This window comes from Equus quagga, chromosome 4, assembly GCF_021613505.1.
Source record: "Equus quagga isolate Etosha38 chromosome 4, UCLA_HA_Equagga_1.0, whole genome shotgun sequence".
NCBI lineage: Eukaryota > Metazoa > Chordata > Mammalia > Perissodactyla > Equidae > Equus > Equus quagga.
Genome location: NC_060270.1, coordinates 109,110,795 through 109,127,150, shown reverse-complemented (window position 1 = coordinate 109,127,150; position 16,356 = coordinate 109,110,795). Strand labels below are relative to the sequence as shown.

At 42.3% G+C, this 16,356-nt stretch overlaps 1 protein-coding gene across 3 annotated transcripts in view; it reads left to right on the top strand.

Moving 5' to 3' along the window:
* The window catches only part of LRP2 (LDL receptor related protein 2), a 198,564-nt gene extending 189,103 nt beyond the window's left edge, over positions 1–9,461 (top strand). For 2 of the 3 annotated variants that reach the window (XM_046659443.1, XM_046659445.1), the window contains 6 exons: positions 128–245; positions 754–883; positions 1,903–2,010; positions 4,637–4,744; positions 7,632–7,703; positions 7,881–9,461. In XM_046659443.1, the coding sequence (XP_046515399.1) occupies positions 128–245; positions 754–883; positions 1,903–2,010; positions 4,637–4,744; positions 7,632–7,703; positions 7,881–8,048 (704 nt within the window). In that variant the 3' untranslated portion in view covers positions 8,049–9,461. The remainder of the gene's footprint in view (positions 1–127; positions 246–753; positions 884–1,902; positions 2,011–4,636; positions 4,745–7,631; positions 7,704–7,880) is intronic. The other variant, XM_046659444.1, reaches the window with a different exon arrangement.
* Positions 9,462–16,356: the final 6,895 nt, after the last annotated feature.

Below are 16,356 nucleotides of genomic sequence, written 5' to 3'. Positions count from 1 at the left end.
TGTTCTGTTTAACCCAGTCTTTGAAGAATGAATGGTTCTGGACCCCAGCCTCTACTGCTAAGTCGGTTGGCTCTTTTCCTTCTCTGCATGTTGATATGTTCGCTTTTCCCCCCCTCTTCAATGGCAGCGGTGGCCGTGCTGTTGACAGTCATCCTGATCATCATAATTGGAGCTTTGGCAATGTTAGCCTTTTTCCACTATAGGAGAACCGGCTCCCTTTTGCCTGCTCTGCCCAAGCTGCCAAGGTCAGTTTCATTATGTAGAATATTGATTTTAGCAACCTGTGTAATGTGCCCATGTGAATAACTTAGTTTTTTTTTTTTAAGTTAAAAAAAAGCACACTACACAGTTCACCTATTCTGCAGACACAAAAAGTAGTGAACTGAAAGCAGTTCAAATCACAACTTCTTAATCAAGTGCTTCTTTGAAGCCTGAGTGCAAAGCACGTTTGATAGTCCGAATGGTTGGTGCCTATTGGTGGGCATTTAGGTTAGACTGGAGAACAGAGCTGGCTGTGGGATGGACCAGACTTTATTCCTGCAAGTCCCAAACTGGCCCTGTCTTAGATCTCAAGCATTTGGGAACGTGCTTTAACACTTCCAGGTGGCTAAGAGAACTTACCACCATATTTGATGTGTAAATTCAGAGTGTGAATTGAGCATTTCATTTAAGTAAGATTTAGCGATATGGAGGAAAGAGTACTATTGCAAAAGATTATTAAAAAAATAATGACTTTCATTTACTTCTTTTCAGCTTAAGCAGTCTTGTCAAATCCTCGGAAAATGGAAATGGAGTGACCTTCAGATCAGGGGCGGATGTTAACATGGATATTGGAGTGTCTGGTTTTGGGCCTGAATCTGCTATTGACAGATCAATGGTGATGGTGAGTGTGGCTTCAAAATGACTATTTGAACGTTACCATTTTTACTGTTTTATAAAAGAAACACTTTAAGAATAAAATTAACCTAGAAAAAAAATGAAAGACTGTATGCCTCTCAGAATAGTCTTCACTATACAGACAAAGTTAGAAAACATTAGATTTGTTGCAGAAATGTATCTAAAAATATTAGTAATAAAATTAAAAGTTGTCTCTGCTTGAAGCCACACTGTTGAATTAGAATCATAAACAGTCTTAAGTTTAACTGGAATCTTAAATTAGTCTTTTTTTTTAGGGAGTAGGAGACAGAGTGCATAATATTCTGCTTTTATTTGGTGACTTTTTGTATATTTAAAGGGAGGAGTATGAAAATAAGTGTTTACTAGTCTCATCTATTTTCCCACTGATGGATAGTGATGGAATAAACAGTGATTTTAGAGTTAGTGGTTGGTTCAAATAGCAACTCTGGCACCTTCTAATTATGTAGTAATAGGCATGGAGCTTGGTCTCTCTGACCCTACTGTTCCCATCTGTAATGTGGGTATAATAATACCTCCTGTGAGGACCAAATTGATACCTTATGAGGAGACATGTATAGTCTCTATAATCAGTATTGGGGAATCGCTTTCAGTATTTTGCTTTTCCCTCAAAGCTTTCATTTTTCCCCTGCCTGAAAATACAATAATATCCATTTTTTCTTCTTTCCCCCTCTCCCTGTTCTCTTTGCTCTTCTTCCATCACATCCTTTTCTCTGTCCAACCCCAGTCCCCAAGTGACTTATTTTGGAGAACTCAAATATAGGAAGAGTGTTTCTCTTTTCTTGTGCTAGTGAACGAGGGCATTCATGTTACTTTACATGATGGTTTGCCATATGGAGGCCTTGGGTCTCTGCTGGCTTTTTTTGTTGTACGTTCTTTCTGGGTAAATTTAGCATAGTGCCTAGCTTACCTCCAGGTGTGAGGGGGGTAACTTGCTCTGTGTGTGAACCAGGTCAGTACATTATGATCTTTTTTTTTCCCCATCAGAGTGAACACTTTGCTATGGAGATGGGGAAGCAGCCCATAATATTTGAAAACCCAATGTATACAGCCAAGGAGAAGGACAGTGCTGTCAAAGTTGTTCAGCCAACTCAGGTGAGGAATCACACAGTCCTTTCCTTCAAGTACTGCTGTTGCTGGATCTTGTTCCATTGAATAATGCCCTCTCAGGGTCCTCCTCACCTTCCCTCAAATGGAAGGAAACACAGTGGTCCATTCCTCAGCTTCACTCTCTGCAGTGACAGACCCAAGAAAAAGAGACGTGAAGATGATCAGAATCCTGTTTTGTTGCACAGTTGTTGAGGTTTGACAACCATTCTGGGGGCACTGACCAAGAGCCTTTTCCTTCCGAGTGGTCAGAGCAAGAGGTAGGAGTCCATTCAGAGGCTTGGCAAACACAGTGCCTGGTATGCACAAGCTTTCCATAAACCTTTGTGAAATGAATGAGCAAATGATCATCAGGTCATTCTGCAGAGACTTTTGGGAGTGGGTCTACTCTCTGGGTTCTTGTTGGTATCATAAGGGTGTGATCTGAGGTGACCTCCCTATGCTAGCCTTTCCCATACTGTTCAGAAAAGTAGAAAGTTCTCCGAAGTTGATAGGCAGTTACCTGTATTTCCTTTGGTACGGCCCTATTACTCACTCATCTTTGAGAGGAGCGTGAAGATGAGGAGGAGCAGGGATGAAGGGAAAGAGCTTTCATTAGGTCTGGATCAATAGCTCCAACACCACTCCCCATGCCTGTCACCTGTTGGCCTGTACTTCCTTTGCCGGAATAACTACAGCCTCACTGAAATTCGCTTTCATTGCTAACACCTAAACTTCCTTTGAACTCACATGATAAGGCATATTTTAATATATGATAGAAGTGTTTATTTTATGAATGGCTTTCTTAGGACCAGAGATATTTGAATCATGAAAGCATTTTGCCTGATCCTTTGATATTCAGATAGCAAAACTTTAATCACATGATGAAATAGATATGACATTTTATTTGGCATTTTCACTTGAAATAAAATGAGGCCATATATATAAACACATGTCCAAGTTCTAGAAGAAATGAAGTGGTGAATGGTAAAAATACAGTCATGTGCTGCATAATGACCTTTTGGTCAATGATGGACCGCAGATATGATGTTGGTCTCATAAGATTAGTACCATATAGTCGAGATGTGTAGTAGGCTGTACCGTCTAGATTTCTGTAAGTCCTGCAGGAGAGGAAGAAATTTTCCTCTACCCTTCTAGGTTCTTTTGGCTGGTCTAAGAATTAAACTGACATGAAACAGATTAACAGGAGAAAAACAAACAAAAGTTTAATAACACGTGTACATGGGAGAAACTCAGGAAAATTGAATAACTCACCAAAATGGCCAAAAGTCTCACCTTAAATACTATCCTCAGGGGCCAGTCTGGTGGCACAGCAGTTAAGTTCACATGTTCTGCTTCTCAGCAGCCTGGGGTTCGCCGATTCAGATCCCGCGTGTGGACATGGCACCGCTTGGCAAAAGCCATGCTGTGGTACGCATCCCACGTATAATGTAGAGGAAGATGGGCATGGATGTTAGCTCAGGGCCAGTCTTCCTCAGTGAAAAGAGAAGGATTGACAGTAGTTAGCTCAGGGCTAATCTTCCTCAAAAAAAAAAATACTGTCCTCTGCTAAAGAGAAAAGAAGATGTTGGGGGTGGGGAGAGCCAGGGACTTCAAAGGGAAAGGAAGGCAATTCACAGGTAGGTGAAAAGGAGCAAATGTTTGGAAAACAAGTGTTTGGCCACACAGAAACAGAAGAACACAGAGGGGAGCTCAATAAGCAAGCTTTTCTGGGTTCCTCCCTGTCCACCACCTAGTTCATGTTGTGCTAAGGTGATAGCTTACTTCCTGAGACAGGTGTTTTTATCTTAATTCTTTTAGGCAGTTAAGGGGGAGGTAACAAGAAAAACTTTCTGAGTCTTTTGTTTCTTAAAAATAATCAGCCTAAAATAATCTTCATGTTAAAGACATATGTTTTGGGGCTGGCAAATTTTGTTCTTCAATACACTCTATGATGTTCATACAATGATGAAATCACCTAACGATACATTTCTCAGGATATATAGGAAAAAGAGTGAATTTCTACTCTGTAATTTATTAATTATATATCCATTGTAATTTGGGCTCGAGTGGGAACCTTGGAATCCTATGAATGTTACAGAAAATGTCTAGAAGAGTATTTATTCCATTACGCCTGTTTTTTCAAAATTTCAACCTCTTTTAAGCAGTCCTCTGAAATTGCTAATTTTATTCTAAATATCCAAAGGTAAGATTCTCAATTTGCCAGTGAGTTTAGGAATAACTCATGCTGTTCTAGGATTTGGCTGCCACTATACAACCAGAGTATCTTTTATCCAAAAATATGGTCAACAGTGGGAGTAAGGGGAAATAGAGAACACAGTGGAATGTGCTATTACTAAGTGAGAGTGTGACCAGTGGGGGGTGCATTTGCCTCCCAGGATTCAGGCATGAGAAAGATGACTTAGTGGTTGGTGCTCCTGATTTTGGGGACATGGGAGTGGTGTTTAGTCCTGGGCCACCAGGTGGGTCTCCTACAGTAAAAATGGTGCCTGACCATGTCTGTGAGACAGCGAGGTGGTAAATAGGACCAAAGAGTTGATAAGAAACTTTGTAGCAAATTTATTTATTACCAAATCATTTCAAAACTGGATAACAGCCTTCAATATGCGCACAGGTAACTGTATCCGGAAATGTGGATAACAGGAACTATGGAAGTCCCATAAACCCTTCTGAGATAGTTCCAGACACACAGCCAGCTTCTCCAACTGCTGATGGAACTCAGGTAACTGGCTGACTGCTGAAATGATAGGGGATTTGGAAAGGACTTTGGAGTTGCTGGGTTTGTTAATCCTCGGCAAACTAGGAAAGACCCTGATAGGCTCACAGATCCCCAGATACATAGGCAGTTAATAAAGATAATTTAAAAAAATCACAAATTGAAAAACTTTCCACAAAGCAAAGCTACATTCTAAGATTGTGATGGGAATGATGTCCTTTGTGACATGGGGGACCATGAGGAATAGAAGGGCAACAGATTTGTGCAGCCTCTTCACACCAGAGGCGTTTACTTTGAAAGAATGATTTTATGTGAATAAAGAGCTTACTGTGTCAAGAATACACATAGAAGACCTTTCCCTTCCCTGTGTAATGTGATTTCTGTACTGTGTACATCATTGTTCCCTTAGATAATGTTTTTCTTAGCTGTAATGTTGCTACCTATGTTCACCACTAGATGGCACTAATTCATATGCTCTTCCTCTGTCCATCAATCTGTGTGTTCATCATCCATCTAAACGTTTAACCGTTGTTGCCCTCATTGTGCCAGGCAGAGTGTTTAACAATGGAGATTAAAAGAAAAAAGGGCCACTGGATGGAGCTTCTCTACCATGACTGCAGGCCCTTTACAATTTGTAGGCTATTTGGTCTACAGAGAGAAATTCAATAAATTGATATAAAACTGTATTGATGGATAATATACAGCTAGTTTTAATGGACACATATGAAGCTATTCCAGATCTAGCTGTTTGCTTCTGGGAAAACTATTTTACCTCTGGGTGCTAGAGTGGGTAGGGCGGTTCTTTGTGGTATAGAAGTATCCTGTGCATTGCAGCACATGTTAATATTCAGGAGTGTCTCCTCCGATGCACTGTGATCCCAGAAACCATCCCCCTGCACACTCACACACTCCCAGCTGAGAACAGTAGGATCTGAGATGTCTCAGTTTAGGGTTCTTTGACTCCTTCTGTGAAGTAATGTAAAGCAACAAATGTCTAAGGGTAGTTAGAAATCTTACCATCTATACAATCCTCATTTCTCACATTGCTAATCTATAAGCAGAATTGGCATCTGCAAAGTTACCTTGGAAGTCATATTGGATTTTCAGGGCCTCCTGTTCTGCTCTTTTGGGTCAAAATAAAAGTTGAACTAAATAGATGCTAATGAGAAGATCTTATACCAAAGGTCTCTTTGTCCACCTTTCATATTCCATTTAGTAAGCCCTTCTCCCATCATGCATACGAGTGCGTGCACACACATGAATATTGTCTTAGAAAGGAATTTTCACTTTCATATTTTTCAAGGGACTGAATTTTTTAATTTAAGCTACATTAGAAAATGGATCTTGAGGATTGATTTTCCACAGACACTAGAATACTTGAATGTCACATCTGTGGTTCCCCAAGTCTGACTCAACTCCAAGGCAGTGCCAGATTTATTTTATATTCTCGACATTTTTTTCTTGGTCCATCTGGAGTCTAGTGATGCTCTTGCCTGGACAGGGCTCTCTCCCAGCTGAGCAGGAAGAGGAGTGTGGTGGGGATGCCACAACCTCTGACCTGAACAGCAGTCATCAGGAACAAACTGCATGCTGAAAGACTTTCAAAGGGGAGCAGATCTGCACCACTTAGAGTCCCTTTCTTTCTCACCTCCATCTTTGCAGTACGTTGGTTCTTGTTCTTACTTTTTTTAGTCATTCAAGGCTGAGACTTTCTTAAGGTTTGTCCTCCCTGGATACCCAGGGATCTTGCTGTGTCTGTTGCCTCCTGGGCAGTGAGATAACGGCAGGAGTGGCTGACAGCAGTGGACGCACTCGGTTAGGATCACCCTTGGTTGACATTACTGTGCCAAGGAGTCTCACAAATGTATCTTTCATCAGTCAATCTACTCAAAGGACTCAAAGTGAAAATATAAACTCCTGTGACTCAGTTCTGTCATTTTCCGAAAGTCTCATTGAAATGCATTGGGTTTCCCAAGAAGATGAGTCACCACCATTTCTCTTAGTAATAACTGCTTAACCGCAAGTAGTCATTCTATACTGAAGCAATGACTTTGAAGAGTTTTGGCCTTTCCCATTCAAGTATAAGCTTCCAGAGGCCGGGCTCTGACCTGAATGTCTTCATCGCCCTCTTGGTGGTGGCCATGTACAGAGTCGGTGCTCACTTAAATAGAGGTTAAAGAGAATGGCCTCTTCTACTTCTCCTATAGGCGTGTACTCCCCTCTCCTTTACATCTTGGCCTCCTACTCACAGAGCAAGAGATACCCCAGAAAACATGTGGGCTCTCTCAGCTACCTGCTGGAGCAGACTGTGTATGCCTTTGTCTCCTGCCAGATTTCCATGTGGCAGCCTGAGCTGTGGCCAGCACTGCCACCATGAGCAACTTTTCAGCAAGAGAGGAGCCACCCACCGTAGTCTAGGTTGATTTCTCTTTGGACTTTTCAGTGTACGTCCCCTGAGTCCCATAGTCATTGCCTACTCTTCTACCTACAATTTAGTTATAAAAATTTTGCTGTGACTCAGTTTCTTCATCTGTAAAATAGAGATAATAAGAGCATCTCCCTCACAGAATTGTTGGGAAGATTAAATCAGAAAACTGTAGGGGGCTGGCCAGGTGGTGTAGTGGTTAAGTTTGTGTGCTCTGCTTCAGCAGCCTGGGGTTCGCAGGTTTGGATCCCAGGTGTGGACCCATACACCACTCATCAAGCCATGCTGTGGCGGCATCCTACATACAAAATAGAGGAAGATTGGCACAGATGTTAGCTCAGAGACAATCTTCCTCAAGCAAAAAGAGGAAGATTGGCAACAGATGTTAGCTCAGGGCAAATCTTCCTCACCAGAAAAAAAAAAAAAGTTCCATTCCTGAAGGTGTTCTATTTCTCCTTTTTCATCTAGGCAACAAAATGGAACATCTTCAAACGAAAACCAAAACAAACTACCAATTTCGAAAATCCAATCTATGCAGAGGTAATTTTTCACATTTTTTTCTTGACACCAGCATCCTTTCTTAGAAATAACTTCCCTGGTTAAATTGGACATACACTCAGATTATTCTGAGCAAAGTGGCAAAGATGTGTCTTCTTCACGCAAAACTATTCCTGTTGAGGGAATAAATGGCTGATTCATGTTTTGTTGTGGTCCTAGATGGACGACGACCAAAAAGAAAGTGGTCCCACCGCTGTCGTCCCACTGCCATCACCTTCTCCCGCTGCCGAAATCCCTTCCAAAAGAAGCTCAGCTCCAACCTACACTGCAACGGAAGACACTTTTAAAGACACTGCAAACCTTGTTAGAGAAGACTCTGAGGTATAGCCACGCCAGCAATCTAGGGAACAATTAGAAACACACTTTTGCACATATGTTTTTTACAAACAGATGGAAAAAAGTTAACATTCAGTACTTTATAATAAAAAAAGAATATTTTTCCCCTGTTCACCTGTAGCTGGAACTGCCTGTGGAAACTATGCCTTGCGTGTCTTTTTTATTTTTTTTAATTATGCCATCTCATATTTTTACAAATAATTATCACCATGTACTATATGTATATCTTTGCACTGAAGCTATCTGAAGGTAAGGCTATAAATATATTGTACATTTGTAAATTTTGGAAAGATTATCACATCATTAAATTTGCTAATAAAAGAATCTGCTGAATTGGTTGGTGATCATTGCAGTAAATGATCCAGTGAGGAAAGGAGTTGACTTGGGGCCTTTAGCCGTGTCTGAAGAAGAGGCACCACTCATGTCTCCTATAGAATTATCCAGGAAAGGGATCCAGGCCCCACTCTTGGGTCCATTTTTACGCATCAGCACTTAATTAATGTTCACTCTTTCATGTAACCTGGTTAATAGGCATATTGATAGAGAGCACTGTGTGTTGTACAGACTTTGGGATTTGACTGTAGATGCCTCAGATAATGCAGAAGGTAGAAAAGCAATTCAGTCTCACTCTTCTGCATGTTTGTGTTGTCTAAACACTACACTCTGCTTCCTGTGTGTTCTCTCTCTAGCTGTCAAGTCAACATAGCTATTTGCAATGTCTGTGAGAACATGCCCTGTCATTAAGTGCAAGTATCCTGCAAAGAGTTTGTATTTAATCGAATGAACCCTTTCGCTTGATGGGCTGTAGGGCAATTTACTTCCTTGCCTTGGCATCTCGGGTGGTCACCTATCCTAGAAACTGGAGCTTGGTAGCTGAATTACTAAAACCAAATCTGTGTCTTCATAAAGTAAGGTGCAAAACAAACACTGGTTAAGCAAAGCCTCAACTAAGTTTTGTTTCTGTATGTGAAAATATCGTTATTATGACTATTTATTTCCTAAGTTGAACATGAATAGAAAGGGAAACCATTCTTATTGAGCCTTTTTTATGTCTTTTGGCTAGATCTGTACATTTGTATCAGAACATACTGTAGAGCCTAGCTCTTATCTTGAATAGTCAGTATAGTCTCCACGGGAACCATGGCAGGAATATACAGTTTCCATGCTAAGTAGCATTCCTGGCTCTCAGTGCTAATATTGCACCTTTTTAAAACAATGAATGAATGGATGGATGGATGGATGGATGAAACATATACTACTGATTATTTTATTCCTGAGTTCTCAAAATATTTCTTGCTCATATTTTGAGTGCTTATTGTAATTACTTTGAAATGTACTTTGATTAGAAAAGCAAATGGAAATGATGCTGCTGAAAAATTTCTAATAAATGTGTATTTTATCAGACTTCTGTGTGCTTTTGAAGCCCAGGTCACGAATAAGTTGTATATTGCTGTGCGGAGCTTGGGGCTTTGAATGTGAGGCAACCTGGGTACCAAGGATACCCAGGGTCCGGGGAGGTGGGGAGGAACTTACAGCACACCCAGCCCTGACTGACCCAGTGGGGTGATCTCAGAGAGAAGAGTAAGCTCCTTTAGGTTCCCACCTGAACTCTGGGCAGGAAGCCCCCTTAATTGCCTTTCAAAGTCAATTTCCACTTCCCCTTTTCCTTCCTTACATCCTAGGCCCTGAGCCCAGTTCCCCATTTTGGATCTAATTGTGTTTCAGAGTTTAGCATAAGTACCCACTGCTGAGGGATCACACTGCTGCTCATGCTGAGACTGAAGACAGCAAGAATGGTCACAGCGGGAGAGGGTTTTGTTCAGAACTGGGATTTGAGCTTTACTGGGGTGTATCTGATGTCCTAACTCTGGGATATGTGAGCCAAGAGAAAGTGTGAATACCAGGAGTAAAAGCGAGCCAAGATCACCTGTGCTTGGAAAGGGTTGTAATTTCCAGCTGTGATATTTGTCTTGGGTCTTAAGCTCAATAAGAAATTATTCTGGGGAGTTTCTTTTATGAGAATTAGTTTCCTGCTTAGCTTCATTTCTGAGTCTACCCCAGAAAGGAACCAGAAAGCCTGCTGCTGTGTCCCGTCCTCTCCCATATGCTGGCACTTGGGCACTGGAGCGTGAGAGACACACGTCGCCCCTCCTGGTGGGCTCTGCCAGCCCCAGTTCTGTCCCTGCCTCGCTCTCTACAGCTGGAGCAGCTGTTGGGGAGTTCTGCCAGGTGGAGGAGCACCCAAGAGACGGGTCGCTAATTACAGGACTGAAAAGCTGATGGTGCTCATCATTTCATCACATAAAGCAGAGCAGTTTTACTAGTAGAGCATGTATTATTCCGCACAATACGCAGTCACAACCACAGGCAGATGTGTCCACAGCAAGCTGTCAAATCACACTGGTTGCTGTTTCTGGGGTTTCCCATTGATCTTTTTTTTTCTTACTATTGATTTGTTTATTCACTGTGGTCTCCCAGCACTCGGTTGCAGACAAATGGATGCAGAGGCCATGGGTTTCAGGAAAATATGTGAGACTTTCAATTGAAAATTCCATCCATTAACTTGATTCTTTCTCTGAATTGGGAAAAAACCACTATTATTTGCTTTTTGAGGTGGAATATCTCGGGCTAGCTCAAAGATGTTTAAGAACTAGTTAGGCTCTCGGTGAGGGAGGGCTCTGGGGAAGCTGTTGGAGATGCACAAGCTTTCCCAGATGTCCTGGAAAGAGCCCTTGACTTGCAGCTTGGAGCCCTGGGCTGCCCTCGACCTCGCAGCCTCTCTTCAACCTTCCCCTTTGCATTCATCTCGGTCATAAGCCACAAGTAGTAATGAAAATATATGATTATGTTTTTCCTGTTTGAAAGCTCCTTTAAAAGTATAAATTACTTTCTTTACAGCTGTGATTTGCTTTGTGTGTGTGTTGGGGAAAGGGCGAGGAGCAGGATATAGGTACAGAAAGATCGGCCACAATCAGTAATCGTTGAAGCTAGACATTGGGTACACAAGTTCATTATACTATTTTCCCTCTTCTCGTGTATGTTTGAAAATTTCCTGAATAAGTTAAATACTCAGATCCTTCAATTGTACTTGTCCAGTCATCACACATGAATCTCTTCCCCCAGGACCCAAATAATCCACATTCACAAATTGCCACCATCACACTCAGTTCAATATTCCTATTTCCCTGTCTTCTAGGCACCAGGGATACAAATAATAATAGTGGCATGTTTACCTCATGCCGGGTTCAGTTCTGTGCTCTTCCTGTGTTTTTTCTCTTTTTCTCCTCATGAGAATCCTATGAGGTAAGTACCATTATACCCATTTTCAGTTGAGGCACCGAGTGGTTTCATACCTTTCCCAAAGTTGCACAGCTAGTAAGTGGTAGGGCTAGAATTTAAACCCACCTGGTGCTCTTCAACCCACTACTGTGGCCAGTTCTCTCAGGGAGCCCATAGTCTAGTGGAGGAAACCAACCCCATTAAAATGTGGTGTGGGAGAACAGAAGACCAAGCAACGCTCATCACAGATCTTCAGATTCGACCTGGAAAGATGAATTTTGCCAGCAAAGGAGTTCAAGGACGAGGGGAGGCAGCCTCAGCAAAAACGGGATGGTAGGAAGGGACACAGGTGTTTGGGGAGAGCAAGCAGTCTAAAGTTGATAGATGGGATACTACTTGGCTTGAGAGCATAGAGGACAGGATGTGGTGGCCACAAATGTAGCTTAAAAGGCAGCAGGATGTGCTGGTATTGTGAAAGATCTCTAATGCTCCGGGGATGAAGGCCAGCGTGGGAGAATCTTGCGTCGCACCACCAGTGACCCTCACCACAGCCACTGCAAGGGGTGGATCACAAAAAAAAAGTGCCTGGGAGTGTCAATTCTGGAAAGTTACCAGCCTTGCTGACCTCTCGTCGTTTTAAGTGCTTTTGGTCACACCAATTCTGGGCCACTCCTTCCGGGAAGTAAATCCAGAACATTTTCTTTGAAAATCAATAAGCGTCTGCATTTACTTTGTTTGTGTCCATGATATTCTGGAATAAGTGATAGGAAACAAATCATATAGGTCTCTAGAAACTATTAGATTGAGCCCCACTGAGCTACAATATGGCCGGTCATTGAATGCTGTCCCTGGCTTACGCAGGCCAGAGAAAAGGGCACATATTCCTGTTCCTCTGATAACTAGTGTCGCCTAATGATAGTCATTTGCGAAGATGATGTGAAAGAATTTCAATCTAAAATGGAACCGGAGGATATAAAATGAAGAATCTCTTGCACGTGCCCTCGGAATGACAAAATTTAAGGATTTCCTATAAATGCCTGATTTACAGAAAGCTGATAGTGTTGGAATTTTCTTGGATGATAGGGAGTTGATCAGACGTTGCCTCATATCAACTTGTGAAGTTTTGCCAGAGGCATGGATGGGAGATGCCCTAGGTCGGGTTAGTCTCACAAAGTGGGCTGAATGGAGCTTTGTTTGTGTGACTGGACTGATTTCATCTGCTGGGAAAGTTTTTGAGGCTGGTCTCCGTTTGTTTTTACTTTTAACTGACTCTAACTGGGCTCTCACCTCTTTACATTCCCTGCCCATAAATACAACCTGCCCCAAACCCTCAACGGACTTGCCTGTAGCTTGCTACAGTTTGCTTGTCCTGAATTGCAATTCTTCTGCTATTCCCAAATAAACTTATCTTTTTGAGCTTGCCTTAGTTTACCTCTTTATTTAGGTCAACAAAAACAACTATGCAACCAATTACTTTCATCACGGGGGCTAGACCATCCTCCTGCCGTTAATCTCTGAGCCTCAGCTGCTGCTTCTATAAAACAGGGAGGTTGTCTGTGTGAGTCCAATGTGGAAAGGTATATAAAGAGCGGATGCAGCCCAATGCCTGGCTCAAAGCAAGCCTTCAATCCGTGGTAGCTGTGATTATTAAGTGGAGGGGAAGGGAAGAGGTTTTTAAAAAGAGGAAACGTGTTTTTAAAAAGAGGAAACGTGTTTTTAAAAGCTCCTCACGTGATTTTAATGTACAGCCAGGGTTGGAACTACAAATCTAAATAGAAGTGCCTAATCTTTTATTTTATTTTTTTTTAGTGAAAGATGTTATGGGGGTAGTCAAGATTTTATCCAGCCCTTTGGGAGAATGCACGTACCTTGTCTGTAGTGAGGCTAGAGTAGAGATGATAAAATGTTGAGTCTCATTTTATTGCCCTTTAAGGGCGATGGGAAAGCAATAAATAGCCCTGAACACGAAAGATGGGAAACCAAGGCGGAGAAAGGTAAAGTACATATTCAGGTCCCAGCATGGGGGACAGATCCACATTTCAACAAGCCAGGGCTAGGGCCGTCCACAAAATTCCCAGTGTCTAGCACCCAGACCTTCATTGACAAAGAACAAGTTGATGTAGGAATTTCTTCTTCAGTCCCTTCCCGTGTTTCCAGACTCAACTCCGTGGGACTTCTCTTTCATTATGCTCTATTTGTTAGTTCTCCTTAGCCCCATTGTGGCTGTCATTACCTTAGGAAGTCTTTCGGCGGCCAGGGGAATAGTAGACTTTGGAAAGTCCCAAGCCTTCCTGACACTAAAGAGACTTTTACTGCAAGACAGGTAGGATGCGATCCATTTGCAAGCATGCAATTGTGTATTTATTGCTTCTACATCTTCATTTGTTGAGTTTTTATGTTTTTATTTTGGGGAAACTTCTAAGAATAAAGCATTTGAGAGCCGTACTTCCATTTTAGAAGATAAGTAACCTTGAGCTGTTCTTGGCAAAGTGCCTGGCTGATATTTTCCAAACCTTAAAGGGACCAGATACATTCGGTGGAGGCAATGGAGGCTTTGCTGGCAGCACAGAAAACGGTTGCTCACATTATGGCGGTAGTACCAAGGCTTCGGGCAGGGAGTCCATGTGTCTGTCTTTGGCCCTCACCAATGGCCTTGTGTAAACGGCTGGTTGCCAGTCGTGCTTCTCCCAGAGCAAGCGGAGCTCTAACTGGCCATGTGACTGTGGGTAAGTCGTTTCACCTTCCTCCAGATTAGCAGCTTTATCTGGAAAGTGAAGGGGCCAGAAAAGGTTATCTCTAAGTTCTCCTCTAGCTTTTAAGTGCTGTGGTTCAATGATTTACCTCTACTTCAGTCTTCATCTGGAATTTAGTTCATTTGAAACTCACGGCAGCTGTTTCAGTAAGTTCTAAGCTCATTATAGCAGCTTCAAAGAAGGCAGATTCAGTTATAGCATCATAATTTTTATTCTCAAATGCTGTCCTCTCTAGGTGAGTATCAGAGAGAAGTGTTTTAGAAAATCCTTTTATTGAAGTATCTGAAAGGCTGCCTGTCAATTTCAGGGCTGAAAGTTCCCGTGGGGGGATCGTCTATAGATCCAGGGCTGCAAGAGACTTTCACGGGGCCCCGAGCCCACACTGAATTTCCTGAGGCACATGAAGGGCCCCTCGCCAGAGAGTGAGGCTGGCTGGAGGAGCAGGCAGTCACCTGTGAAGAACAAATGGTGTCCTGCTGACTTGTGATACGTGCCAGGCCCGTGAGTGGTCTCTGATTAAAGAACAAATGAACCTAGAGGGAAAATAAATGAATCATGATTTTCCATTCTTGGAAAGTTAAACTTGAATTTATTTTTTAATTGTGGTAAAACACATATAAAATTTTAAACGTGAATTTTTAATCATCAACCTGACATCTGGGGCTTTTTTTGTTTTTCCAAGATGGCTTTAGAAGGCTGCCGGTAATGGCTTTGAAAATCCCTGAGGCATGGTATTTCCTTCTAATCCCTGACTGTGTCAGAGGCCATGAAAAGATGGCAGGAACCACAACTCAACTCAGCCCCACCCAGCAGGAAATTCCCCAGTCACCTTTCAAGGCCACGTGAGTTACTTCTCCTAATGGGTAGAGGCTGTGGTGTTTAGACTGTCAAGCCACCAATATTGCTAGCTTAAGCAAATGGCCACCAAGTCCTGGTTTAGCAGTCAGCTTTGGTATCTTGGAAAATTAACTAGAGTTGGAGCCATGACTCTTTCCTAACTAGCCGGCTGACCTTAGACAAGCTGTTGTGTTTCTCTAAACTTCAGTTCTTTATCTAAAAAAAAAAAAAAAAAAAAAAGGAGAAAATAAACTCCATAGAGCTCTCACAAGGATAATAGTTGTTCATTCACTCAACAATATTTGAATGAGCATCTACTGGGTACCAGGGATTAGCACCAAATAGGAACAGCTGACGTTTACTGAGCACTTGATGAAGCATCTCATTTAACCCTCCTGGAAGCCTTATATGGGAAGTGCCACTTTCACCATTTTATAGATCAGAAAACTGAGATAATAGACAGGACGATGCTGTAAAATATAAAGCGTAATACAACATGCTTTGGCACAAGATCATGACCTAGGAAAAATTTGCCTTTACTTCCTTCATTTTTAATTCTGTGGCTTGCTTCTAAGTGACCTGTACTGTGTTGCAACAATAATAATAGCAGGTATTTACTGAATGTTTCCTATGTGCCAACACCTCTTCTAAGTGCTTTCCAGGTACTAACTCATTTAATCCTCGAAACCGCCCCATGACCTGGATTATTATTATCATCCCCATTTTACAGATAAGCAAACTGAGGTGAGAGAGGTTAAATTACTTGTACAGAGTCTTACAGCTATTAAGTGTCGGGTCCAGGACCCTAACTCGGTCTGCACTCTGCATCGTATGCCCCACTGAGTTCCAACATAGGTTGTCCTACAGAACCCACCCAGACCGAACTCCCTCTCCACCCGTGTTCCACCTGGCCTTTCCAGCCCAACAGCTTCCTAGTATACAACTTTTCCTCATTCTCATCAAAACTTCCTGTCCAAAGGAAGCCTTCAGTGACTCATGTTCTACTGAGGCAGATAAATCAGCTCCGGCCCCTGTGTGTTACTGTGTTACCTTCTGTTAACACTAATGCGACTTAACAAGAACACTTGGAGGAGAGGACTCCGGTCACATGAGGGATCTCCTTGTGCTGGACTGGCTCCTTCCCCAGTTGGGTGCTGGCTTCTCCCCCTATGAAGGACCAAGCCAGCCCTGACTAGCTGTGCCAACCAGTATTAACCTTTTCTTTACACAAGTCATTAGCATTTAAACATATAATGAACCAATGCTTTGATTTAGTCTGTGGAGAAATAAATCTACCAGGACAGGCTGAATATTAGTGGCACACCTCCTGCTGAGGCCGACCATGCAAGGCGCTCGTTCCTGGAAAATCAAGAAGCAGAAAAATGTGAAAGGAAGTTCCAGTGACTTTTCTGAGCTCTGCCTCAAAATGG